This window comes from Chamaea fasciata, unplaced genomic scaffold (assembly GCF_029207755.1).
Source record: "Chamaea fasciata isolate MVZ Bird 193981 ecotype frontalis unplaced genomic scaffold, bChaFas1.0.hap1 SCAF_7, whole genome shotgun sequence".
In the NCBI taxonomy this organism is placed as follows: domain Eukaryota; kingdom Metazoa; phylum Chordata; class Aves; order Passeriformes; family Sylviidae; genus Chamaea; species Chamaea fasciata.
The window spans coordinates 13,568,496-13,595,658 of record NW_027094092.1 but is presented as its reverse complement, the minus strand read 5'-3'; the positions used below and the strand labels follow the sequence as shown (position 1 = coordinate 13,595,658).

At 39.7% G+C, this 27,163-nt stretch overlaps 1 protein-coding gene across 3 annotated transcripts in view; it reads left to right on the top strand.

The window, feature by feature from the left end:
• The first annotated feature begins 644 nt into the window (after positions 1-644).
• Positions 645-27,163, top strand: part of PIK3C2A (phosphatidylinositol-4-phosphate 3-kinase catalytic subunit type 2 alpha) — a 50,857-nt gene continuing 24,338 nt past the window's right edge. For 2 of the 3 annotated variants that reach the window (XR_010721857.1, XM_066187629.1), the window contains exons 1-8: positions 645-729; positions 12,176-13,350; positions 18,871-18,977; positions 20,633-20,790; positions 23,676-23,796; positions 24,443-24,554; positions 25,109-25,188; positions 25,297-25,360. Coding sequence is in view for 2 of the 3 variants with exons in the window: in XM_066187629.1 (XP_066043726.1) it covers positions 12,241-13,350; positions 18,871-18,977; positions 20,633-20,790; positions 23,676-23,796; positions 24,443-24,554; positions 25,109-25,188; positions 25,297-25,360 (1,752 nt within the window). In the remaining variant the exon portion in view is untranslated. The remainder of the gene's footprint in view (positions 730-12,175; positions 13,351-18,870; positions 18,978-20,632; positions 20,791-23,675; positions 23,797-24,442; positions 24,555-25,108; positions 25,189-25,296; positions 25,361-27,163) is intronic. The other variant, XM_066187630.1, reaches the window with a different exon arrangement.

The window sequence follows — 27,163 nt, the reverse complement described above, 5'->3', positions numbered from 1 at the left end:
AAATCCCACATGCAATACTTTCGGGCGTACTCCAAAGCATTTCGTTCTTTTGAAGCTATTGTGAAGGTCAAACCAAAATATTTGGTCTTTCTGAAACGTGCTGGTATGTCAGGAAGGTTGAAGCTGACAACAGGGATCTGCCCTTGCCGGCAAAGTTAGTTCTGAAGTTAGTTAAGCGAAATTCTGCGTAGCGGAACCTGTTGTTCCAAACCACCGGGGTGGTCCTCTGGCAAGGCATGGTGGTGTTCATCCCTGCAGCCCAGCGCCACGTGCCGGGGGCTCCCCGGCTCCTCCGGCGTCGCTGCTCGGCCCCGTCCCCGCCGCGTCCCGGCCCTTCCCCCGCTGCCGGCGGCTGAGGAAGTCCATTGTGTCCGCGGCGCGGCTCCAGCCCCCCCGACGGGCGTTTCTGGCGCGTTGGGCAAGTTCCCAGTCATGCCGAGCATTCTTGGGAAGATCGGGCGATAAGGGGAGGAAATGACGGAGAGTCACCCCAGCGCCACCCGGCCCCCCCGCAGCCGCCGCCGGCGGGACGGGCTGCCAGCGCGGGCCGCGGGCGCGGCGGGCTCAGGTGAGGCGGCCCCGGGGCCGGGCCCGGCGCAGCGCCCGCCCCGCCCCGCTCCGCCCCGCGCGGCCGGGCGGAAGTGAGCGCAGCGCGGCGGAGCGGGGGGAGCTGCCCGCAGCCTGGAGCGCTCCCGCCGGGAGCAGCAGGGACGAGGGGAAATGGCCGAGGTAGGCGCGGGGAGCCCCGGGGGTCGGGGCGAGCCGCGGGCCCCGCGCCATCCCGGCCCCGCCCCGCCGGGGCCCGCTGGCTCCGCTCCCCGCCGTGCCCCGCTTCGCCTGCCCCTCCCGGGGGTCGCCGCGACCCTCGGCCTCCGGGCGCTGCCCGCCGCCGGCGCGGCCTCGGCGCGGCCCCGGGGCTGCCCGCGCTGCCGGGCGGCACCTGCGGGCGGCGGGCCCGGCTTCGGGGCAGCGCTGTCCGCACGGCCCGTCCCGCTCCCGGAGCCGGGCGGGCTCCCCGAGCCGGGCGGCGGCGGCGGCGCTGCCCGAGGGAAGCGCTTCCAGCCGGGAACTGCCTGTTCGGAGCGCTGGAGCGGCGCCGCTCGGGGCTGCCCGCGCTCCGCAGGTGCCGGAGGTGCTTTTTGGACCCGGGGGTGAAGTCTCCGGGGCGGCGGGGAGCTGTCACCGGCACGGAGCGGGGAGCTCGGGGGGTGCCCAGCGTAAGGGGGCACCTTGGCGGTCGCAGCAGGAATCCACCAGGTTTACATTTCCTTTTTGTTCATCCCCTTGTTGGCTTTGGAGTGGGCTCGCTCTCCCCGGCTTGGTGCGTTGCTGTGGCTCCAGAGAAGTTGGATGTTTACAAAGCTGATCCCTAAACAGCTCTGCTGTTTCCTCCGGGAGCTTTGCCGGTGTTTCTAGTGGTGCATGGCAGTTTGTGAGTGCCTTGCTGTTCTTGGCTCGATCTAGTTTTTTATTCTGTATCAACACAATAAAAAAGGTGTTCCTGCACCTTTGTTAGCACAAGTAACCTCCCACTTCAGCTATGCTGTTGTTGGGGGAAAGATGTGGTAGAAAGATGCAGTCAAAAGAAAAGTGTTTGGGAGAAGAGGAGATTCTGATGGTCTTTCTACTGGTTGTATTACTTTTTACAAGCCTGATACTAAAGCATAGCACAGTTAAACTGATTTGGGGTAGAGACGCAGAGGTTTTAACTAAAAATTGTGTGTTTAATGCAGATCTCTTCCCAAAGGGAACTGAAAATGTAAGAAAAAATGTCTGATGTTTATACAAGATGTTGTGCAATACTTGCTTTGAATATAAGCTGTGTTCAGGAGTAGTAGTGATGGATGATTTATGAAGAATCCAAAGGGGAAGCAGAAATGGGGCAGGGGAAATGAAATCAGACAGACAAAAGTATTTTTTTTTAATATGACTTTGTTGATTTTGAAGGGAGCTGAGTGCTTCATTCCCCCAACACTGAGAGCGGGCCTGTAAAAAATTTTATGCGTCTGGGAGGAAGAGAAGTTGCTGAAATTGGCTTCACTTAGCACATTTGTGGGAGAGGGAGAAAGGGATTATAATTCCCACCAAGTGCTGTTTGTTTTTTGGGGTTGTGTTTGTTCTTTTGTAAAAGCAAGTTGGAGCAAAACTGGTAAGAATAAGGGGACAGTAAAAGAAAGTTGCATAGAAGATAAAGGCAGAGGGCAAGAAAACAGGCAGAAAGGACAGGTACTTGAAGTAAATGACCTTTTGGGTAGGGGACCACAAACCAGACAAGTGATAGGTCATTTAGAGTCTCGTCTTCTTAAATGTTGTGCTGTATGTCTCTTAGAGATGCTTGTTTTTGAAAAATACAAAGGAGATCTCAGGAAATATTTAAAATTTTGATTTATTTAATAAAATAGATTTGTCTTAATTACAGTGTGATAGTAATACTGATTTATATACTTGAAGTTCCTCTTACCTATGGGTTATTGCTGTCATCCCTTATAACTCAAGCATAAAGGTTCATCAGGATATATAATCATTGTATTGAAATTGATGATTTAGTTATTTTTATCCAATTTGAGTAGCTCTCTGTGTACTAACAAAGAATATTGAATGCCTTAAATGGAAAATGATGCACTTCAAAGTGTCAAGTAAAAAAAATACTTTCTGATTTTGTGTTCCTTTGTTTCTTATTTCTCAAACTAAATTGAAAGTGGTGATATTTCTTACTCATTGTTGCTGTTGTATTTGCTGGCTAGCTGGAGACACTTGGATGAAAATGTTTAAGAAATAAAAATGCTGAGGTGATGTTTTGGAGGGTTTTTTTGTTGTTGTTGTCTTAGGCTTTGATGTGGGATCAAAACCAGACGGTGTGGGGTTATTTTAAAAAATGAATGCTAGATTTGAATTTTATTAGAGTAGGATTGCATGTTGTTTGTCTTTTAAACTCTTGAACAATCTTAAGGTGGCCTTATGGGTGCTTTGAAAATTGCAGTGCAATAGTACTTGTGGATGGGCCAGTGTAAATCCAACACTGATGTGACTAAAATCTGTAAAATATAATGTCAGCCTTAAAGATATTCAGGTAAAGATCATCCTTTTTTGTTTGTTTGTTTGTTTGTTTGTTTTAGAAGTATTACCTTTTAGTATCTGCAGTCAGTACAGAAATTATTTGGTGTTTATTTGTTTTCAGGATAATACAATAAGCTTAAAGATGAGAGAGTATTACACAGATGTAAGTTGTTTGCTTTATGGATGTGTAACTGTAAACATATCATTCTATTTTAAGTAGGAGATGTGGATATGTAATTAATTACCAGAACCAGGGTTCAGTCTTTATCACCGGTGGTCAATAAAATCAGTCATCTAATACAACATCATCCAACTCCTTTGTAGGGGAGGAGGTTGGTGTGATGTAAGTTTGTGAGAAAAATGATGCGGTTGTTTCCAGGCTGGACTGGGAAGTGAAAGAGGAAATGTTTCAAAGCATGCCAGTAATGATAAACCTCACTTAAGCTATAAAAAATTTAGAACTAAGTGCTTTCGTCAAAGTACACATAAAAAAAGTTATGAGAAATATTACTTCAATCTGTATCTTTGTAGAAATGCAGCTTGAAAGTATTTCCTGAGATTAAACTGTCCAAGTGATGGTCACTTCAGAGGGAAGAAATGGAAGTAAGAGGGAGAAGGTATGTCTGCGTGTTTCATGTAACATGTAATTTGGAGTTACAAACAAAACATCACTTACAAAAACCCAACCACAACTTGCAGTGTGTAGTGTGTGAGGACCTTGTCATGTTTGTGCTAAGGGAATGTCACTGGATCAGATCCGGAGGTTTTTTAGTGCATCATGACCCAGAGGAAATATAATTGAGCTTGTAGGCTTGAGTGTTGTAGTTGATGTTTGTAGGGGACTGATCACGAACAGGTGGTCAGCAACCAGTCTGATCTTCTGCTTGGGTTGTAGTCACAGGAGAGGAGCAGAGCACGGTGACAGTGCTGTTACAAGGTGAGGGCTGGAAGTTTAGCTGAGTTCAGCATCCATCTGAACAACTTCCTAAAGAAAAAGTCCATCAAGAGTCTTAATCTTAGAGAAGTTACCTCAGGATTCAGGAAGTACTTGAGTGCCAAATTCGTGGAGACTAGAAGGGTATTTTGAGGAAGTGTTTGTGTTTTTCCTCTTTGCATTTCCAAAGCCACCTTTAGAGACAAGATAAGAATGAGATGAACCTTTGCTCTTAGTGTAGCCACCCTGTTCAGTCCTCTACCTGTGTATTGTAAAAAAAACAAACCCCATAGTTGTTGAATCAATACATGTAATAAGCATTTAGTATTTTCTAATGGATGAAGCATGGAGGTACACGTGAACGGTGCATTAGTTCTGTCAATTAGTAATCAGCAATTCTGCTCCATCTCCTGTGAATATGAGGTGTGTGACTAAGAAGCATCTGCTGGTTATAACTGAAACTGTGCAAGTTTCCTGCCTGAGGGGAAACTCAGCTGCTGAAGCAAGTGGTGGAAATAATTTGGCTACTGCAGCAAAATTGCATTAGGTTAGACTGGTAGGGTGATACTAATACAGTGATACAGAGTTAAGTCTGGGCCAGAGCTGAGGTGTCAGGGTTTCCTCTCCATGCCTGTTTTTGATGATGTTTTGTTGAAGGCGTCTGCTGTGCACTGCTGCACAGGGAGTAAATAGGATCTCTGTGGGGGAGGGTTGTTTTCATCTCCCTGTGTTAACAGCCTCTGTACCTTGCATCATGCGCCTCCTGCATTTTGTTGTGTTTTCAATGTTTTGAGGCATTAGGAGGGTGTCTACAAGGCTTACTTTGGGCACATAATTGAGGAAAAATTGAGATTTTAACATGGTCCTCTGTCTGTGCTGCAAAATATTATAGAACTATATGGAAGGCATTTGGATGTCTGTTGTGGTAATTAAAGCAGACAGCACAGATGTTTCTGTCCTCTTTCTCTGTCCTACCTACACTAGACACTTTCTATGGTTTTGATAAAATTGGGTATGTAGTTTAAAATGTTGTCTGTCTTCTGTTTAGTTGCACTGGGATTGGGATTAATGGAAGTACTACTTTAGCTACATGCTCCAGGTAATTTGTCATTGTCTACTGGGGTCAGGCCCCACACTGCATGAATAACTAAGGTCCCTTCCAGTCTTACTTGTTCCGTGAAAGTGATATTCCAGAATAAAATTACTTTGCAAGTCAGGAATTACTGCACCAATTATTCAGCTGGGGAATCAAAATATTTGGGATAATGACCTCACTTAAAGAATGGGAAAAAGCCTCCCCTTAAGCCAGCAGCTGATGTTGATTCTGTATGAAAGTTTGTATTGCATGAGTGTTTTCAAGTAGCCTTTGAAAAGCGGGATTGGTGGAGGGATTGTGCACGTCAGGATGACGGAGAAAAGCACAGCTTAAGAGGTGTCTGGAGAGCAAGGGAACCAGTACAAAGTTTTTAAAAGCAAACTTTCGAAACAGGAGGAGAGGAATTGAAAGCATTATTCTGTAAGGAGAAACATTGCAACAGAGCTAGAATTCCTAGCCTTTGTCAAACAATGCGGGTAATAAGCTTGGCTGTAAGGCATGGAAAAAACTATCTTGGCCAAGTGCATTGGAATGAAACAGCCTGGGATGCCATCAGTTTCATTCTTGCTGTTTTCTGCTACCTGCATCCAGAAAATGCTGGGCAGGAACAGAATAGGAGGATGCTGTTAGGAAGCTGAGAACAGGATGGGAGGAAATTCAGGGATGCAAAGTTTGGTGAGTAGTTCTACAGCTGATGGAACCAATGCCAAGGTTCCTGTTGATTTGTGTCTTCTGCTGATTGGCTCTAAGGACTTCTTGCCATGATTCAATCATTTATAAATTTTATCCTGGTGATAAATCTTCAGTGTCCAGTTGTGAGCTAGGGTTTTCTTCTGGCCGTGGCACCCAGTGTTCTTGGCAGCGTCAGGGTTTTTGTTTTATGAAACTTACATGGAATTCAATTATCTTTATGACCCCTATCTCTTAACAGACCTAAATGGAGCGGTGATTAGGGTCAAAATTTGAGGGGAGGATTATAATAGCAGAAATGTGCTGAGTAAGCTTGCAAACCTGTTGTACCAAATCTGCATGTATCCACATCTACTGATGGAAGGGCTTGCAGTGGCCAGTGGTGAAAACCATTGCAGGGGAGGAGTGTGGCCATGGGGAACACATGGTCTGTAGGTATCTTTAGCTGCCCTCACTGAGGTCTGGCTGGAACATCATGACAGATGCATCCATGCTTTGCCTCTTGAAGCATTGATCAAAACCTGAAGATTCAAATTTGACAGGAGCTACAAAGTGTACATATCTACTGAGGATCCTCTGCACAGTGTCCTGGGTGAAAATTGATTTCAATAGTTCATAAATTTTTATAAGCACTGAAACAGCTGAGGTTGGATTTTTCAAGGGCTTTGTTGCTGATGTTGAAAGACCTTAAAGGCTGAGACTTCCTGTTCTAGCGCTAGAAACATCCTATTCTTGCCTAGCCCTGGAGATCAAAGGTTTTGTGATGAAATTGTACTTTCTAGACGTAAATGAAATTTCAAAATCAAAGTTAAGAGATGTGGTTCCTGCTTAGGTATTTATGGTCTGAATGATTTGAGCAAAACAAGGGAAATCAGTGTTAGTTCAGGGTTTGTGCCCAGTTAAAAATTGCTCCTGTATTTGAGCTAGCGCAGTTGCCTTTGAAGGTTCTGTAGATACGAGCTGAAACAAAATGGATTCATTTTTCTGGTTAACTGTGTTAATCTCATTTGCAAGGTGGCACTTGCTAATTTTGCTAAAATGACTGGATTAAAGAAGCTACTAAGTTTTTAATGGAAAGATAGCATGATAGAACTGTATAGCTTCAACACTGACCTTTCAGAACTGTTTGAGAAAACCTCCAGTTTAAACCTAACATTATTTAAAAAGAGTAACAGTCTTACTTCAAGGAGTCACGTCAGGAGTGTGTGCTCAGTTTTTTCTCAGTTTGCAGCAATCTGAATGCATCTGGCAGAGAGGGCTTCTGGACATCAAAGTTCTTGTGACTTTTTTCTTTCTTTTTTTTTTGCTAAGGAGTTTTCCTGCTGTGGCAAATGTCTGGCTATGAATTCCTTTGCAGATGATTAGTATTTTCCACAGTATATTACTGCTGTCGTATTTTGCTAAGTTTTCCCTGGTTTCCCATAAAACTGCTACTGTCTCTGGTATGCAGGCAAGATTTGTTAGTTTGTAAGTTAGCTCTGATTCAATGTGAGGCAAATGCTTCAAGTATTTTTATTTTCTTTAATGGCCAAATAACCTCAAAGTTACTTTGACAATTGCACTTGTTTTGAGGAAGCACTGGCTACTGTATGCCAGGGCCTTACTTTATAAGGAATGCAGGAAATGGCCTGACTTGTTATCATTGCTTCTGTATTTAGTGCTTGGACTCCAGGGAATTCATGTGCACTGATTTCTGATAGCTATAAAGTACTTCTTGTAAAGAAATTACCAAATAATATGTTCTGTGCTTGCGTAGAACAAATTATAAATAGGGTATTACAAGCCTGGGGTGTTTTTGAAAAGAAAGCTGTGCAAATCATCTGGAATAGAGAATAATGTTTACATGTACATGAGCAGATGGTGAGATTACCTCTGCTTAAGGTAAAACGATTTATGTCTGATGAAGTCATCCCCTGCTTATTAAGGTAGGAAGCTAATTTAGATTTTGGGAGTCTTTGTCCTGGTAGAGATGTAATGTCTCGTATCGGCTCCCTAAAACTTCTTACCAGAAAACTATAATTTTCAATAATTCCTTATTGGAGAGAAAATTCTGCCTGGTTCCATTTTATGTATTTGCTAGACTACTGCTTATCTTTTTTTTTTTTTTTTTAATGTAAGTCTCCCTAAGTGAAAATCTGGTTTAAAATTCATTTCCATTCCATGTAGAGGCTTTGATCTGAAGGCGATGGTCAGGCATCTTGCAGGGTCTTGGTTCTTGATTATTAATAAGGTTTCTTGCCTTTTTTTTTTTTAAGAGTATTTTACTCCTCTGAAATAATGAATGATGTGCAATACACAAAATTATGTAACAATACACAGGTACTTGAGTGATCAAATTAACTTTAGGCTCTAAACACATTTATGTGAAATTGTTACCAAGGAAGTGTTGCTCTTGCAGAAACTCTGCTAGACTGGAGCCAAAGAGGTCTGCAGACTCCTGTCTGATCACAGCTGGTTGAGAAAGGAAATACTGCTTCAAGTTAGTGAAATCTGACTGCAGAAGACATTATCCTTGGTCAGGGCTGTAGATAAATTGTGTGGTTGAGATTTTAGACCCACTTTTAAAGGAAGCAGGTGAGGTTCTGCTACAGCAGTGGAAATGTGGTGACTTCACCCAAATATGAATGTATCTGTTTAATTTCAAAATTAGGGGACAAGTAAGTGGTGTGGGGGATTGTTTTATCACTTCTGAATTTCTGTTATAATTGCTTCAATTGCTTCTGGCTTTCCTTGAAAAATAAACAAAATGTTTCTCACATTCTTTGAGTGTTTGGCAAGAGAAGTGCTCTTGAAGGTGAACAGATTGACAGCTGAAAACTGATTATTACTGTTACTTAAAATAGTGTGCAGCAGTTCAGATGAGAGCAGTCCTAGCTCTGTAAGGATCACTTCCAGTTGTTGCAAACTTCTGGTGAGTTCCTATAGCTTGGTCAGTGATGGTTCAGGATTCCAGGATTTGAATTGAAACTTATTTTCCTGAGTGTTTGAGGAGTTCCCTGCTGATAGATGATCCTAATGGAATTTGCCCTTCTCTTTGTAAATGTTGGAGAAGTTTAAATTCTGCTCACTCTCTGCCTTTGAACTTAAGACGGCTGCAAAGTGAGAGGTTCAAAGTGAAGCTAAACTTATATGAAGAAGTTAACTGATGCTGCATAGTTAGCATTTAAAAGAAGGTCTATCTGTATTTTAATCATGCTTATGCCTAGAGAGCTTTTCTTCTGATGTGTTATATGAATTTACTGCTTAGAGCTGGCATGCAGGATAAAGCTGCACCAAAACTATTGCAATTTTATCAGATTTCTTTTATATTAGGGCTTTCTTTGTGTCAAACTGTTTGAAAAAAAACCCTGCAGTATGCCTGTAAAATTTAACAGATATTTATACATTGGCTTTAGAAGTTTCCTAAGGACAGGACTTAAACACAGCAATCATATTATGTGTATGTATGCTGTTGCAGCTATCTTGCAAAGCACAAGGCTAAAATTCAATTTTTCAGATAACCACTAACAATAGCCTTCTCTCTTGAGTGCTAGAAGCCACTGGATTTGTCAGTGCAAGTGTGCTGTCATAAAGTGACCAAAATACAGCACTGTAATGTGAAATTGTGCAATAGACAAGCAGTTATTGAGTGGCTGGGATTCTCTAGATGTTGTGAATGGAGGTGCTGTGGTAGCTGTGTACCATGTTTCTGAGAGCTGAGGAATGTGTGTTTATCTGCAGTTGTGACTTCCTCGAATAGTGACTGTCCTGGGGAACAGGAGACTCCTTAGTGATAGGGAGATCAAGGCCATCGATTTCAGCAGAAAAATAAGGCTTTTTTTTTTTTTTTTCTTTAAGAGCTGGCTGTTGTTATGTATAAACACTTTGAAGACCATATAATTTCTTTTATCTCCTAAAGAATAAATTACTTGTAATTGTCAAGCAACACATGAATGGATTGATAATCTTGTAAGTTGTAGCCCAAGCAGTTTTGAATAGTCTTGGAGAGCATGATTATATTTGATTTTTTTGAATAAAGTTCAGGAAAAAGTCCTGCTGCTCTTTAGAGTCCTTAGGCAACAGCAAGACTCTGAAAACTGAAAACTGCACTTACCTCAGGCTTCTGCTTCTTGGAAAAACCATGTAGAGGCCTCCAGTTCTTGGGAGGACTTCATAAGTCAGGGTGTTCTTGCATCTAAAATCTGACATAGCAGTTTTAACCAGCTGTAAGTTAATGAAGAGATTAAAGCCAGCTTAGCTTTCTAGACAGTCTGAGAAGATGGTGTCAAGTATATGAGGCTTCTCATTACGATATTACCTGTGGTTGGTAGGCTTAGACCTAATAGACAAAATATTCAGTATGTCTTCAGGAGAAGTTTTTGTGTGATTGTCCTGCTAACAGGAGTGTAGTGAATAATTGAAGGCCACATTTGTGCCATTAATGGGACCAGAGACTTGCACTGTCTGTAAAGGAGCCCTGCAGAATAATTCGGGGGTGGGTTTTTTTGTTTGTTTGTTTTTTTTGTTTTGTTTTGGGTTTTTTTGTTTTTGTTTTTTTGTTTGTTTTGTTTTGTTTGTTTGTTTGTTTTTTTAATTGGTTGCCTCATTGTGCTCTACACTAAGCTCTGAAGGTAGGGTAGGCAGCAGACAGGGCAAGACTTCTTCCTTATGGCTTTAATGGGTGGCAAACTCTGCAGCTTCAAATACTGTACAGAATAGGATCTGGTGTCTAGTTTTTTTTCTGTAGACTTTGTCTGTGTTGAATATTTACATAATTATCCTGTGGAATGGATTCACACCTGTAATTTCCAAAGCTGCTCCTTAAGACTTTATGCCCCAGGACCTGAGTTGTGTGGTTTTCAGGGTTTTATAATTTTGTTAGTCTGTCACTGTTTCAGTCTTTCTGAAGCCACCCTTTTTTGTTTAAATCCTGTCTTGATAACTGTAACATCATTTCTTATTTAATTTTGCTTTGTGAAGGGTTTCACTTGGATTTGTCTTCAGACTGAGCTGAAATGTATAGAACCTCTTATAAAGATGTCTGTCCTTCACACTATAAGCCATTGAAATGAAGTAGATAAAACAAAAGCTTGGCCAGACTTAAAGAATTTAAAGAATCTGTTTTAAATCTCTTAAGAATCTTGCTGTCTGTGTGGGGAGTCCAGAGAAATACAGTCACTTCGTTTGAAGCACATCTTGCTGATTTGATTCAAGGAGGGCAAAAAAACCCCAACTCTATCTAAAATCCAGGCCCTCCTAATGGGTGTGAATTTAAAGAGAACATAAGGAATTTTGAGTTCTCTGCCTTATTTGCTGCCGAGAATTCTTAATTTGTAGGTTGTTGCATGACTTAAACTCAGAATGATTTGCATCTATAAGGCTCATCTAGTTCAGTGAAACTGTGTTTTAATGAGGATTGCTGATTATGTAACCCTCCTAGCAGAAACTCATTATTCCTGATTTTTATCTTGCTACTTGGTGTGCATACTGGCTATTGCTGGAAGACATCTTATCTCCTGGGCTCGGGTCTGACACAGCCGTGTGCAAAAAGCTGGAGAATAAAGTAGAAGTAATGCTGAAAAATAGAACAGTTCTTGTGGTAATCTCTTGCAAGATTATTTTGGTAAAGAGTCTGCAGAGATATTGTAGTGAACATGGGAAGTTGTCCTAAGCACAAGACTGGAATTGGAGAAATGTAAAATACCATTTTCTGGGTGGTGGCCTTAAGTAAAAGTGACCTTTTGTAGTTTCTTCCCTTACCTAGTAGTGAATGACACTTCCTGTAAAGGGCTGTTAAAGAGATTAGTCAATGAGCAGCTGTACTTAAATAGCTTATTTTGCTTCTCCAAGAAATATCATTTCATAACCATTATTTTTCTTGTTAAGAGGGTAAAGTACAATATTTTCCAAAGGAAGAGAGGTCCTTCAGTGTCATTATGACCATCATAATCATGGTACAGCAGTTTGAAAGGTCTGGTTTTGTAATCTAGTGAAGTAAGTTGGAAGTCCTCTTGATAATGGACTTTATCAATGCTATATTTGTATAGTCTTTAGAATGACTTCTACTCCCAAGATTGCACCTGTGTAATTGCTCAAGTCTGAAAACCGCTACGCACCTGAGGGTGGCTTTTGTGTGTCTTGGGTCTAGCCGTGCAAAAAGAAACCAAGTGCTTCTAGCACTAGTAGGCAGGGTAAGGAAAATAAATGGGTCTTGCATAATTCAAAGACCATGAATTTATTTGTGTGGAGTCTTTTTAAGTTTGACACTCCCCCAAAAACCAAAAAATTGGCCTCTTCAAAATTTTACATCCTGGGTTTCTGAAGGACATGTGCAACTTTATCAGCTGGTGGCGTGTGACTTAGTAGTTGTCCTGGTATGATTTGTTGCATGTGTTTCTAATGTTTCACTTCCTTTCCAGGTCTGCTAAATCCGCTCTGAAGCCAAGGGTAGACACCCAGTGCGAGGGAAGTGTTGCTGCTTTACATGGACATCTGCTCTTGCGGCATGGCCCAGATATCCAGCAGCAATGGATTCAAACAGCGCTCCTCACCTTCTCTGTCAGCCTCAAGGTCAAAAGATGTGGACAAAGAGGAGGCACTGCAGATGGAAGCTGAGGCATTAGCCAAGATGCAGAAAGAAAGAGGTGTAGCTGGTAATAAACAAACCTTTCATTCTTTAAGCAGCCCCAGACAAAAAGCACAGACTCATAACAAGCAGGACCATGATCTCATGGTGTTTCCAGAGTGTGATGCCAAGAGCATGGAAGATAAACTAAGTACCATTGACATAGAGAAGCTTACTCATGCTGAACTAGAGAAACTGCTGCTAGATGACAATTTTGAATCTAGTAAAGTACCTGCATTACCAGCAAGTCCTATTTTGAGCCCATCCATGTCTTCACAATTTTACCTTGGGCCCACGGGTCAGAGGAGACAGTGGACACCTGGAATACCAGCGCCTGTGTCATGCACTTTACCTCCTATTTACACCTCAGCTTCTTACACAAAACAGACTGGTGTATTTCAGAATGGATTCCATCCAAGTATGTCGTCCTATCCCTCTAGAGAGCCTATTTATCTTGGTCTTCCAAGACAGTCACAATACATTTCATACCCACTGGCAGCTACCACACCCTTCCATCCACATGGAGGCTTACCTTTGTACCCTCCAGTACTCACACCAGAAATGGCAAAAGTATTTGACAAAATCGCAAGCACTTCGGAGTTCCTGAGAAATGGGAGGTCGAGCACGGACCTGGAAATGACTTCCATAAAGTCTGCAGTGTCCAACCTGCCGGCCTCGGAGAGCTGTGGGGATGTCAGTAAATTCGACTGGCTGGATTTGGATCCTCTGAGTAAACCAAAAGTGGACACTGTTGAGACTTTAAACAAGGCAGAGGAGGATGGGGAGAGGGTTTCAAGTATGACTGCTGAGGACCCATGGGATGCTGTTCTGTTAGAAGAAAAGCTGTTGCTAGCTTGTCATCTGGAAAGAAAGGTTAATGGGAAATCTTCTGGAGCCACAGTCACGAGAAGTCAGTCCTTAAATATGAGAACAACTCAGTTTGCAAAGTTACAGGGCCAAACATCACAGGTATGTAAATCAGTATCTTTAAATTGCAGTATAACAGTAGAGATTAACAACAGTACTTAAAGACACTTTTAGGTCTATTATTTACTTTATGTGTATTACTTGGCTTGAGCAGTGTCCAAATAATGTGATGTTATGGCATATGTATTAATGCTATTCAGAAAATTGAACATTACTACTGAATTATCTCCCAAAATACCTCTACCCTTGTGTAATCCTTCTACATTTACTGAGGAAATTGCTGTTTTTCAAATCAACACTCCAGTAAGGAATAGAAATAATACTCAGCACAATTAAGTGTCTAAATAATTGATAAATATTTCAATTTTATGAGCACTTCACATGATACGGTGAAATAAAAAGGTGGTGAGCTAAGCACTGAAAGTTTTATCTTGCCTTTTACAAGACCACAATGATTCTCTTCTGTAGGTAGAAAGCTTTCCTTCTGTGTAGGAATGCTAGAGAGAACTTTTGGTTATACTGTACTGGGTGGTAGAATGGCTCTTGGGTCAGAAACACTGTATTTCTGCTCTAGAAGAACGCAAAACATGTTTGTGTGATGTTACTTTTATCAGGCAGGGCAAAAAGATGTTCGAGAGATTCTTCTTCTCTGGGATCATTTTAATGAAACATTCAGGACCAAAATCTCAACAGGGGCTTTAGTTATGTCACTCGTATCTTTGAACATGCAATTTGTCAAAAACAAACTGTGCAGCAGGTGATTCAATGCCGTCACACTGTCATCTGCTTAATTACGCCCCATTAGGGCATCCTACTTTTTCCCAAGTCCAAGAAAAGATTGTAGGTTATTTCAGTTTTCCTATATTTTTAATTCTTTCTGTGATAATTCCACCACCAAAAAAAGAAAAAAAAAAAAAAAAAGGATATTCTGTTTTAAAATATTAGTCAGTTCACTAGAAAGGGGATAGAGTACTTCTGGGTTTTGGGTTTTTTCTTCTGGTGGAGTACGAAGAAAGAAGTGGAGAAGTTACCAGTGGAAAAGCCAGCACCCTGGCAAGGGTGATAATGGCCAAAAAAACCTGTATTTGTAGAAAGTGGTTAGAGATTGGGAAGTAAACGATTTTTTTGCTTTGGAGACTTTGGTTTACAGTTGTTTTAAATCTTAGGTGTTGTCTTTCTAGGTGTTTTTGTTAGGCTAGGGACATGCCATAAAAACCCAACTGTTATCACTCAAGGATATTTTCCAAATAATTCCTTAATTCTTCCCTTCCCACCCCCAAACTGGAGGAGGGCTTTTTTTTTTTTTTTTTTTCCCCTCCGAAGTAGGAATATTTACTGGACTGTGGCCTAAAAGACTGCCTAAATTTCCACTGAAGTGAAATTTTTGGCCCCTCATTTGAAGGATTTCCTGTTTTTTCTGGGTTAGGTGTCAGTATTCTGGCAAAAGTTCAAGAGAAGGCCAGTGGAGAATGAAAAAACCACCGTGAAACCCAAAGAATCCATTTATCTCTGGTTTTGTGCCATGTGTACAGATCTTGGGTCTGACTTAATTTTTATTTTTATTTTTTTTCCCCACTTGCTGTTGAGCTGTGATACATTAGCTCTGTTATTTTCTAGTATTCGAGCTCTACAGCAGTTTGCTCTGTCATCTGGTGATGTGTTTGTCAGTTTTTCAGTGGTGGTTGGTTGGCTGTAATTAACTCCTGACTAATAACTGGGCTGCGTTGGATCAGTGCTTCTCAGGTGGTGTCTGTAGGAAGTAAAGTTTCACTGTTGCTGATTGAAATCTGGCTTTTTACATTCCAGGTTTTTTGACAAGAAGGTAGGATTTCAAAGGGTCTTTCCTGTTCGTAAGGTCCAGTCTCCTGCTATTTGCATGTCGTGGATTGGCTACTGATCCATAAATGAGGCTCAAGCTCTGCCTTCACATGTGGCCTTTTCTTCCTGCCACTTTTGATTTAAAGGCTGTTCCAGCTCCTCCTCATCAATCATCTGATTTTCAGCAGAGCACATTTGTAACTAGCTGTTAGCAAATGTTCTTCTTTCAGGATGGAACAGCAGGTACTTAAGATGAAAGAATCATTTTGATATTTACCTCAATATGCTACAAGAGATGGTGACTTTCTGTCAGCTTTCATTGCAAGCTCTGTGTGAGAGCTTCTCTTTTCTTTTTTAGTTTTTGGAGATGACTTCTGAGAATTTTAGCTCTCTGTGTGAGAGCACAGTGTACCACATGCCTTGTACATCAGCATGAATAAATCCTCATTACAGGCAGGGGCATCCTGCTTGGAACTCTTTCATTGCATTTGCTTTATTTGTGATAGAACATCAGAACTGACAGAACATCAATTCTGTGGTCAATTAGTTTTTATTAAGTCACCATCTTTGTCAAACAAGTTTTTAATTTATAGCAGACTTCTGCAGTGAATGCCCAATGGAAGGTTTGAGATTTATTTTCCCCTTGTGCTCCTCCAGACTTGTTTTGGCATCACACTCCAGTTCTAGCCTGTATTATAAAGATAGGTGATGGTACAAGACTGTAAGTTAGCAGGGTTGTTTCTGCTGAGTTATTAAGAAAATAAATAGATTTAAAGATGAGTCTCTCAATTGGATATATAACTTGGATAGTCTCTCTTTTGTCTATCCTCTGCTTCTACTTTAGTTTCTAGTTTAAATAATTTTCTACTCAGTATAACAGGAAGCTGAGTTGTGCAGCCTCTATTTTTGGCAGTTCTCTTGTATTTTACCCAAGTTATCCCAGGTTTATATGTTCTTCTAAGTATATTTTTAAGTCTTGCATCTTAACAAGTCTGGATCATTCCCCCAAACCCTTCTTAAAAACTCAGTCTTGCTGCCCTTCAAACTAAAACACTAGTATTTTGATTCAATCGAAAATATATTTTGATTCTATCAAAATTTATGACTATTTGTGTGTTCAATCCCTGAAGCAATAGATTGCCTTGTTTTAATGAAGTATCTATTTGTATCTATTCTGATTTTTGCCTATTTAATGTATACATTCATATTTGAAGTAGCTATACATTTAGCATTCCCCTTTAAATGCTTCAGTGTTTGTCACCTATTTCTGAAAGCAGAGGCAAAAAGCTTTTTGTCCTCTTCTATGTGTTGTTTTCTCTTGCTTTCCACAGAGCTGCCGAGTCTTGTGGCTTTGTATACTCGTGGAATTTTATATAACTTTTGTTTATTTATTGGGGTTTGGGTTTGTTTGCCATTGTTCAGATTAATTGTATTTACAGACCACTTCTATTTTTGCAGCCTGTGCTGACATGAACTATTTATCTCATTTGGCCTGAAGTCCTCTCTTTCAAGTTATTTCCTGTTTGACTGATAGCTTTTGCACCTCCTAGACTGACCCAAGTGGAAGTTCAAGAAATCAAAATTCTACTTGTTGCTCAAACCCCATCTGAGTCCAGTGGGTTTAACTAGAATTGCTAGTTTTTCAGAGCTTGTTGTCCTGAAATTTTTTCCAAAAGTAATCAAAAATTAATACTGAAGTTCAGCTAAAAATGAGGTGTTTGATGTTCTTAATTTTTCACCAGGAGGTCTTTTCCATCATTACATATTTGTAATAATATCAGATTTCTCTCCTTAGCCAAATGTGACCCTGAGGTGAACCATGGATATAACCAAATCTTTTTTTTCTTTGCTCACTAGATTAGAATTTATTATTTACCCTGGCTAAGCTTGCATGTGTCGACATGCCTTGTTAGTTCCCTAAACTTTGAATTTAACGGTAGAATAACCTGCAGATTTTTCCGTAAGGAATTCAAGTATCACATTATGGCATGAAGTGGTGTTTCATCACTGGTGTGACTTTATTTGAAGTAGGCCTCTTGTTTAGTGCTTTTATCCTATGTTGCATAGTGCTTTGTGTACTTACTTGTAGTATTCCTTGAAGAGTTTTTAAATTGAGCTTAACATTTGTAGAGGCACCTTCTTGATTTGCAGTGGCTGAGTTTTGTGTTGAGTGCCCACCAGCAGGTGCTTAACCTTCATTAGAGATGTTTGCTTTTCCACGGGTATGTTCCCTGCCTGTTTCCTTGTGATTTTTGGTGGTATTGTTGTGCAATTGCTTAGAGAGTGTGTTTACTAGATACAGTTGCACAGGTTAGCAGGTCTTGAGAGGTTGCCCAGTATTATTATGTGATAGAACTTGTCTGAGATGTTACAATAGAAAAACCTATTTAAATTTAGGGTATTATGCATGCTCCTGCAGCTCATTTCAAGTTTTGTGGCTTTACAGCTTCCAGCTCTAATTGTCTCCTGTGGTATGGCTAATCCCCAATTACACAGAATTTGTTCTTTTGACTGATCAGTGTTCATGCAGCCAATATTTTAGCTGAAATAATTAGTTTTAAATACAATTCAAGTGGCAATTATAGGTTGTATCTCTTCTAAGTTTATGCTGTACTGCTTAAACAAGTTAATTTGAAGGGAAAAAAGTGCTTAAAGGAAAAGACCTGACAGCTTGTGGCTCTCTCAGATTTGACCCCTTTTCTGAGAGTCTAATTTAACTATATTGTCTGATACGCTCTAATGAAATTGGCCGACTACTTTGGCTAATAATAAATAACCCACATACTGGTTAAGTAGTTAATCACGGCTTCAAATAGGAGTAAATTATGGTGACTTTCAGAAAAGCTGTAGTGCAGTCTGCTTTGTTCTTGGCCTCGTGTTTGGGTTAAAGGTTTCTATAAGCATTGTAAAATCTTTGGGTGAAAAATATAACTGGTCATGTAATTTATTCCAGGGAGGACCTGGCAGGACCTTCATGAGTCCTTCAGGCTAGACTATGGACAACTGAGTTCCACTGGTTATTCCAACTTTTCTGTGCTTTTTGCTCACTCCAGCATTTGTGTGGATGTATTGTGAATTGGATCAGAAAACAGATGCAGATTTAAATCCTTCTGCTGTTTTTTAAAGTTTATAAGATTTTGCTGTTTGAAGCTGCAGCCCTCTTTTAGCAGTTATTCTTTTGGATTGGCTACTTTAAAGATTGTGGGTTTTGGGAGGTGATGGGAGCATTTGGCATGAGGGATTCAAACAGTGGTAAATTGATTCCATGGGGTTAGTTGTAAGTTTCATGTTTTGAATGCTTTTTCCTTCCAGTGTTCGACTTGTATTTTCCTGCTTTGTAGGAAGAGATAATTATGGACAGCAGTGGTATGTAGTGGTTCTTTCTGGAACTACACTGAAATTGAATTGCAGAACTGGAGGAAAAATATGTTTTTCTTTCATCTGTGGTTCAGCTGAATTTAGCCAAATCCAAATGCAACAGGTCACTGCTGAGAGCTCAGAAACTGCTTGAAACTTAATATTAAGTGATAATGATGCTGGCAAATAAATTACTGGCTGTCAAGGAGTCACTGCTCCAGTGAATCTGTACTTTTCAAGTTAGTAGTGACATTTGATCTTCTCCATGTAGAAATAGACGTAAAACTAACAGTAGACCTCAGACTCATGAAAATCTATCACCTGCATGTGGCTTTGCTGGCTTTAGGAATATGTTTGCAGCTGTTTAAATGCTGTGTTATCTTTGAGTTGCAGAAAGACAATGGGACCACTGGCACGCTGACAGAGAACGTGCTTCTCCAAGCAGTTGAAGGGCAGAATCAAGAACTGTCAGCTTTTTCTGAAGCAGTTATGAAGTAAGAAATGACTGAATATGAATTAACTTTCAGCAGAGGAAAAAAAAAAAGTTAGATGATTCATTTTCAGTTAGCTTGACAGGAACAGTCTTATTTTTTGCTTGATGGGACAAATTTCAGTATGTATCCTTTTTCCTTTTCTTATCTCAGTTTTTCCTGGTTTTGTCCTGGTTTGTTTATTTTTTTTCAAGAGTGAAACAGATCTTCAGTTAAGATCTTCAGTACTAAGATTATTGTATTATCATATGTGCTCTTTCTTATTTTGGTCCTGTGACATTCACTTTTCCTTGTTTTTATAAAACCTTTTTATCCTCAAAGTATTCTTCTGTATCTTGTTGGGTTTTTATTACAATTTCTGTTTAAAGAATTTGAAGTCTTTTTTTTTTATTATTAGCTGATACCCCTCACAAAATCTATCACTCAGTGGATTTCCAACCTTCAAATGCTTTTGTTTTTGTTGCTTCCACAACTGGAATTCTGTAGCATAAAGCCTTTAAACTTGTGTCTGCTTAGATCAGATAGTGAAGTTCCTTAAAGATCGTGTGGGGTTTTTTTCTTACTGCCGCAATTTAATGAGAGATTTTTTTTTTGTTTTCTTCTTAGAGAAGACAAACTACTCTTGCCTCTTTTCCCTTTTAAGATCAAAATTCAAGAAATAATGGAGGAAATAGAGATCTTTGAATCTCAGTGATAGCATCTATTTTTTTTAAGGAGGAATGTTTATGAAATGAAAAGGAAACTCCACAAAAACAATGAAAATTCATGTATATGGGAAACGTACTGATAAACAACATTAGGAAAAGCTCACATAGGATAGGCTTGTTGCAACACTTTCTGGTTAAATCTAATTGTTACCCTTTCTTTCAAGACTCAGTGTTTAAAATGCTGATGGACTTTTGACTGAACAACTCTTACTGGAGGATCTTGGTATTGTCCAGTATCAAGATGATTAAATAAATGATCCTTATAGAGGAGTTCTGTTCTTAATCTCTTATAACATTACTTTAATATTTGCAGAAGTTTAGGGTTAAATTGTTTTATCCATATTAAATAGCAGAAGATAAAAAGCAGCTTTCCAAGTATGGGTTATTCACTTGGAGGTAAATGTTCAACACTGTTTGTGTCCTAAATAAAAACCTGTACCTCGATTAAAGCCTCTTCAACTTCCATAGCTTGGAATAGCTGCCTCCTGCATGGTATCTAAGTTCAGATTTGACTTCTAAAAATTGAAACATGAAGAGTTGTTCTTTTTTTTTTTTTTTTTTTTTTTTTTTTTCTTTTTTTTTTTTCTTTTTCTAAACTAACTTTTAGAAAATACAGTGGATTACCTTGTTAAGAACTTCTGCAGAAGCTGGATATGTCCTGTAAGAATTGACCTATTAAATATTTTAAGCTATGTGGAAAACCTGCCTAATTATATGCTAGGGTTTTTTTCCTGTCTTAACTATTACTTGTATAATTATTGTGGGCAATGTTCTGTTGAGAGTAGAAAAATTAAATGATGCTTTGCACGTGCAATTTAGGTAGAGAGCCGAAGGTAGTCTTTACTGTTCTGCCTTGTGGTTATTACCATGTTACTTTGCTTTAGACTTGAGCTTCTCCATTGCAATAAACCTTTCATAAACCAAAGTTTTATAAACCTTCTCTTCTTCCAGACTGAGGACCAAGTTTCCTTGTACTGATCAGCAAACAAACCCAGGTTTTGTGCTGAGTCCAATCATGCTGCAAAGAAATATAAGTGGGGAGAGTGCCAGTATCAAGGTTTCAATAGAAATCGAAGAATTCCAGCAACCAGTGACTTTCACATGCGATGGTATGTTCCTGCTTCTTCAATTAGAGTTTGCTTGCTAAAGACTCTACAGTCAGCCTAGGACAGCCTTTCAGTTTTTGTAATCCCTGGGTCTCAGGGCCATCAGTTGTTTGTGAGAAACGTGGGAAAGGTAACTGAGGAAAAGCCTAGTTCTTTGTGTCTCCATCAGAAAATATTTAGAAATTGACAAACTGCAAAAAAGGAGAGTCCAGCAAACCAGAAGCACTGTTCTGTCCACAGCTAGGTAGAATAAAAACAGTTTTTCAAGACTTTTTGCGTTATAGTTACTGAGAGGATAATGACACCAGGACTGAGATTTTTAATTTTTCATTTCAACACTAACATGAAATAAAATTTTGTAGGCTATCTAAAAATTCAGGCAAATTGCTGGTGGAAAATAGGAACAAACACTAAAGCTATCTATTACTTGCCTTCAGTACATGCTTATGAACACAAACACTAAAATGATACTGTTGGATGTGCCACAACTGGCTCTTCCAGTTTTGTGGGTAACCAGGAATATTGGTTTGGGGTGGACCTTTGAGGTTTGCCTGGTTGTAGCACATAAATTCATATTCTCTGTGCAGTCTTGACTGCACAGTGGTTGTATTTGTAACTGCATGCTGTCAGCTTCTGGCAGTTGTGGGTGATAAAATAACTGGTAATAAATGTTTTGCCTCTATACTTCTGTAATCTCTTGTCACTTGTGAGGGTTATCATTTGGATCTCAACTTCTAACAGTGTAGATGCTTCAGAGCTGGCTGTTCTCAAAAGATCTGGAGTTGTTCTGTTACATGAACTTGCTGCTCTGTTGGAAAAACAAGCTCTCAGTGCATCAGTGTTTTCGTTCTATATTAATTTGCTGGACTTCACATTTATTCTGTGGTGATTTAATAATCTTTTGTTAAGAAATGAGATGGATTTTAAATATAGCCTAGGAAGGGTTTCTGCACTTAATCCTTGAGACTACTGCTGTCTAATATTACAAGCTTAATCTTTTCCTACAGAAAGCTTTGGTAGGGTAACTAAAATGTTAGGGCTTCAGCCCTATATTTCTAGTATTTTTTGTAAATAGCTTGGAATGTGTTTGGCATTCTAACCCCACATATTTTCTTCTTTACACTTTCTACTCCCTTCCTTTTTTCTGACGCTGAAACTAATCACAGTTAGAGTACTTGTCTCCCATAGCTGGGGAAAGGCAGGTATGTGACTAGTAATGGGGGTATTTAAAGTTGTTCTCTACATTTAATTCCTTCTCTTCTTGGTCAAACTGTTGTTGTATACCTCAGCATCCTGATGCTAGTAGAGCTGCTTTACTTCAGTGTGGCTTTCAGTCTTGCTCAGAAGGAAGTGCAGCCTCTCAGTGCTCTGACAATTCAGTTTGTTCAAAGGACTCAGGAGGGAAATGGATGAACTTTAGAGCTTATTTGGATTCATTTTACATTCATTTATTAGACGTTGCATGGAAGTTTGCTCTGTCTGAGCAAACATTGTGTGTCAGCAAGGAATTAATGTCTTTGAATAAGATGTAGGGCAGGGAAGAGCTGGTAACATCTTGGCAGTCTTCACTGGGCTTTGCAGGGCTTGCAGACCTTTGGCAGTGGAGCCTGTGACTACGGCACAGAAACCATCCCTGTGTGAGCTATCACTGCATCTTTTTTCTTTATCAGCTATCAAATATATTCTCTGCTGAAGGTAGCACAGTGATTTCACCCAATAAAACAGTCTTAATGACTTCTAAAGTGTTTCTGAATTCATACTTCCTACCATTCCTTGTTGAATTTCACAAGGTCATTCTTCATATGCCATCAGCTACCTTTGCGCTTGTAATAATTAGTTATTTGTTAATGAAATGAAGCACATGTGTTGTCTTGTGGAAAATATTGTTGTGGCGTTACCTCTCTACTGTGTCTATCATAGTAGCAATATTTCTTTCTTTAAAAAAATAGGGAAAATCAGGGAGGTCCCTGGAGGGGGAAAAAACCCCATTCTGAAGGTACAGACAAAATACAAAATTGCTTTTATACAGCAGGGTTTTTTTACAGAATTTTAAGGCACTTAGTGATACTGTCCACAAATGTTTTAAAGGAAATCATCAGAAGCTAGGTAGGAAGGGCTAGAGAGTATTTTGGATTTAAACATTTGTGTCATTCAAACTTATCTGTATTTTTAGTCGGTGACAGCTGATGGCTGTGGGGCAATGGATTTTGGGGTTGACTGAAATTATTTTTTGCTCTGTAGTTGCAGGATGGAAGAAACACTATTTTCCAGAAAACATTTGGAGCCTGATACAAAATTACTGGTAGCTAAGACTTGCATTTTGCAAAGACTCAGTGGTGTTAACTGAAATCTGCTCTGTACTAAGTGGCAACCTGGGCAAGTGGAAAGGAAAAAGGGAAGAGGACATCCAGTAGGATTTGCCTCAGCTGCAGCTGGTATTTAATTCCTCAAAAGCAGAACAAATAGAGGAGTTCCATCTCCAACTCTTCAGATAGTGTTTTTTAAATTTGAAGTGCCTCTGGGATCACTTACCTATTTAAAGCCCTTGTGAAATAGGGCAAATTTATAATTAAAAAAAAAAAAAGAAAAAGGCTGTCCTCTGTCCTGCAGACTGTGTTTGTACTTTTGGTTAAGTGACCACACTGTATCCTAATTTATAAGGATTTTTTGGGGCTTTTTATAATGGCAGTCAAGTTCTATGAGATACCTTTCTTGGTGAGAGAGGAATGAAGATCTTAAACATTTAGGTGGCAATAGAAGTGTGGAAGTCTTTTCTACAAGTACAAAAATCAATTTCATTAAATAACTACAATTTCGGAGTGGAAAAATAGTTAATATCACTTGCTCTAGATTTGTATTTAACTTTTGGATGTAATTTCTTCAAACAGTGAGTTCCCCTGTTGAGCTTATAATAATGCAGGCACTTTGCTGGGTGCATGATGACTTGAATGAAGTGGACATTGGCAGCTATATCCTGAAAGTCTGTGGCCAAGAAGAAGTTTTACAGAAGTAAGCAAACTTTTTCATTAATACCTAATTTCATGCTTTTTCGTGACACAGTTACTGGAAAGTCTATCTCTAGTGATTAAATGTGTGAAAGAGACCTTTAAAATGTAAGGGAGTCGCTCTTTGCACAAAGATCAGAAGTTTCTGGAATTGCTCTGGGATACAGCCAAGCAGGTTGTCATCAGCTCTGTTCTAATGCAGATGCATGTTTCTAGAGCATTTCTGTAGATAGATATTGTAGGTTTTGAGCACTCTTCGAGTCTCAGAAACTGAAAAAAAATCAACTGTTTTCAAATAAACTCAGGGAGTTGTGGTTTGTGGTTGTTTGTGTCTTGGTTTGATTTTTGGTTTGTTTTTTTTTTTGTTGTAATTTTTTTCCAAAACTGATGGCTTACAAAGCCCCATTAGTTTTCTGGGTTAGAATATTTGGTTTCAGTGTTAACCACTGTGGTTTTGAGTTTTAGCACAAGTACAGGTGTCTGCAGTAGTGTATAAGAACTGGTGCAGAAGTAAAAGTCAGATCAAGGATGGCGTGGAGGTTGATTCACCGTTTCCTTACTTCATGGCAACAGGTTGCCTGGAATATTTTGTGCGAGCTTTTGGGGCTGCAGTGCTTTGGTTGTGGCTGTAGCTTGCTTTTGTTTTGCAGCAAGCACTGCATCGGGAGTCACGAGTACATCCAGAACTGCCGGAAGTGGGACACGGACATCAAACTGCAGCTGCTGACCCACAGCGGGATGTGCAGCGACCTGGCACGGACGGTGAGTACCTCCCTGTCTGCAAGGGACTACTGGGCCCAAGGTGTGACCTCCTTGTGTGACTGGCAAATGAGCGTGTCTGTCTGCTGCTGGAAATGCTGATCCTACCAGGAAGTGAAGTGCATAACTGAATTTTCACAAGGCAGATTCCATAAATGTGGATAATGCCCCTTACTAGAACCTAGTATTTTATACCTGGAAAAAGTGTGCAAGCAGTTGGACTAAACTCGAGGCTTGAAAAAGAAGGAATAAATTTCAGAGTTAAATAAAGTTTGGGAACAGTTTTTGAGTTTAATTAAATATGCATCAGACCATCAAAGAGGGAGGAAGGAGTATTTGGTATCCGCATAGTTGGGCACTTGATGGCTGTTTCTTCTCTCTGTCCCCATGTGTACACATTTCACAGGCTATTAAATAGTTATTTCTTTTCGCCTTTGAAGAGATCACCTTACATCTTTCCCCTTCAACATCCCAGGTGTTAGTAATTAATCTTCTGAAACAGTATGCATATTATAGAAAGGTAAGAACAGGACTTAGTACCTTATATTTTATTGCAGGAAGATGATGACAGGACACCTGTACATCTAACCAAACACCTCTACAAAGTAGAGAAGCCTTTCAGAGAACCTATCATAAGGTAATGTTTTGTGGTTATTTTAATAATCAAGTGCTGATCACTGATGATTCTTCACCAAGGCTGTGTTCTGTTCTTGTACTTGTGTTCAATAACTCCTATTTCTTGCAGGTCTTCCATTGAAGAACTTCTTGAGGTGTATCACAAGCAAGTTACCATAGCCCTTAAGAATGAGGTAATGTCATTGTAGATTATTGCTGAACCAAAAGTAGCACAACCGAATTCACTGCTCAGGTAGCTGGGAAAACGGCTTCCAGGTTTTCTCTGGGAAACTGAGAATCTGAACAAGCTGTCAAATGTGAAACATGTGAAATATGGGTATTTAGAGTTCTGTTCTTCTTCCTGGCTTTTCTTGCAAACCAGTTATTACCTGATCATCACAACTAGAAATGTATCTTCCAAATCCTGGGGTGCAAGATAACCTCTGTCTCAAACATGCTGGTAGAGATTAATTCAGGAGAATAGGGAAGAGGTCTGAATTCTGACTATGGCTGTTGTTGACAGCCATGAAGGATGTATTTACTAACAGATGAATTATTTAATTATATAATTTACTAACAGATTAAAATCTGCATAATAGAGAACAGGAATAGTTGTGTAAATGGGAGAAAGAACTGAAGCACATTTGGAACACATAAGTAAGTTCTACACAAAGCATAATAATGTCTTGTTCTGCATTATTCAGTTTATTTAAAATACCCTGTCAAAAAAAAATTTTCTCTTTCAGTGTATGGCAGGTAGCTTAAAGCAGCTCAAATGTTCAGTAGTTTGGAGTAACAGCCCATCTGCAAAAGCTTATGGATATAACCTGCTTTGCTCATTTCTCAAAGGAGAAGGTGCTTTGAACTGCTGATAGTAATGTAACTTGAAGTCTTAAATGCTTAAACATCAGATAACTGTATTTTTTAACCAGTTCCTGTAAGAACAGTCTTGAAATGAATTACTTAATTGCAATACTTTTAATTTCCACAGTGTTTGTTTGCCTCTCCAGGAATGCAGGTCTGAACAAGCTGCTGTCTATTTCCATACTCCCATAATATTATTTAATTCCCTTGGTGGTGTTTCACCACGTTCTCAAGGGTAGTTTTGAACACAACCTTTTTGTAGAAGAGTGAGCTGTTACTGCTCCCTGACATGGTGGTGGTTTTGTTGCGTTGCTCTTACAGCTGTTTCAGCTTCTTTGTTTAGCTCTGATTTCACAGGCTGAGATGAGGAATGCAAAACATCTCAATTCAGACTTGTGTTCTACTCTCTGTAGTCTTTTTGAGCTTGGGAGATGTAGTTTGTAGGTGGTGATGATTAGGTCTAAATAGCAGTTCTGCATTTGAATTTTTTTTACTTCATGATGTGAATTCCTGTACATATTCAGTAGCTGAAGCTTGCTAATCCAAGTGGGTAATCCATAAATAATTTGTACGTAGACTTTGATTTCACATTGTTGAACACTTTGAAAGTTATCAATTGTCTTTTTATTGAGATTTGAGAGCCTGTGAGGAAAATAGCAGTGGAAATTTCTATTTCCATGTCACAAAGAAGCTCTTACCTTCAATTTGTTAGCTTTGGAAGAATGGCTTAAATATTTACAGTGTCTTCTGACTTCTGTGGTTATTTTCTTACCAGAACAGTTAATTGTTGCCAGGTAACTCTTAATTTAAAAACTTTCTGATTCAAATAGCTTCTTTGCTATCCATTTGTAGAAAGGCCACAAGAATATGTCTGGATGAGTGGTGGTTGGGAATCAATTTATGTCTTAGCGAGAGAATATTGCAATAATTATTCCTCTTATTTAGTTGTAAGTGCTCAGAAGTTATTGTGAAAAGAGTCTATACATTAAGCCTTTAAAAAAGTAAACCATTATTTTGAAGCAAATATTCTAATTTTCTACATGTGTTCTTTAAAATTGGGTGAATATTTTCCTTACATTAAAAAACAAACCCCAGGAAACCTGGGATAATTCAGATTTCACTCATATGGCTTT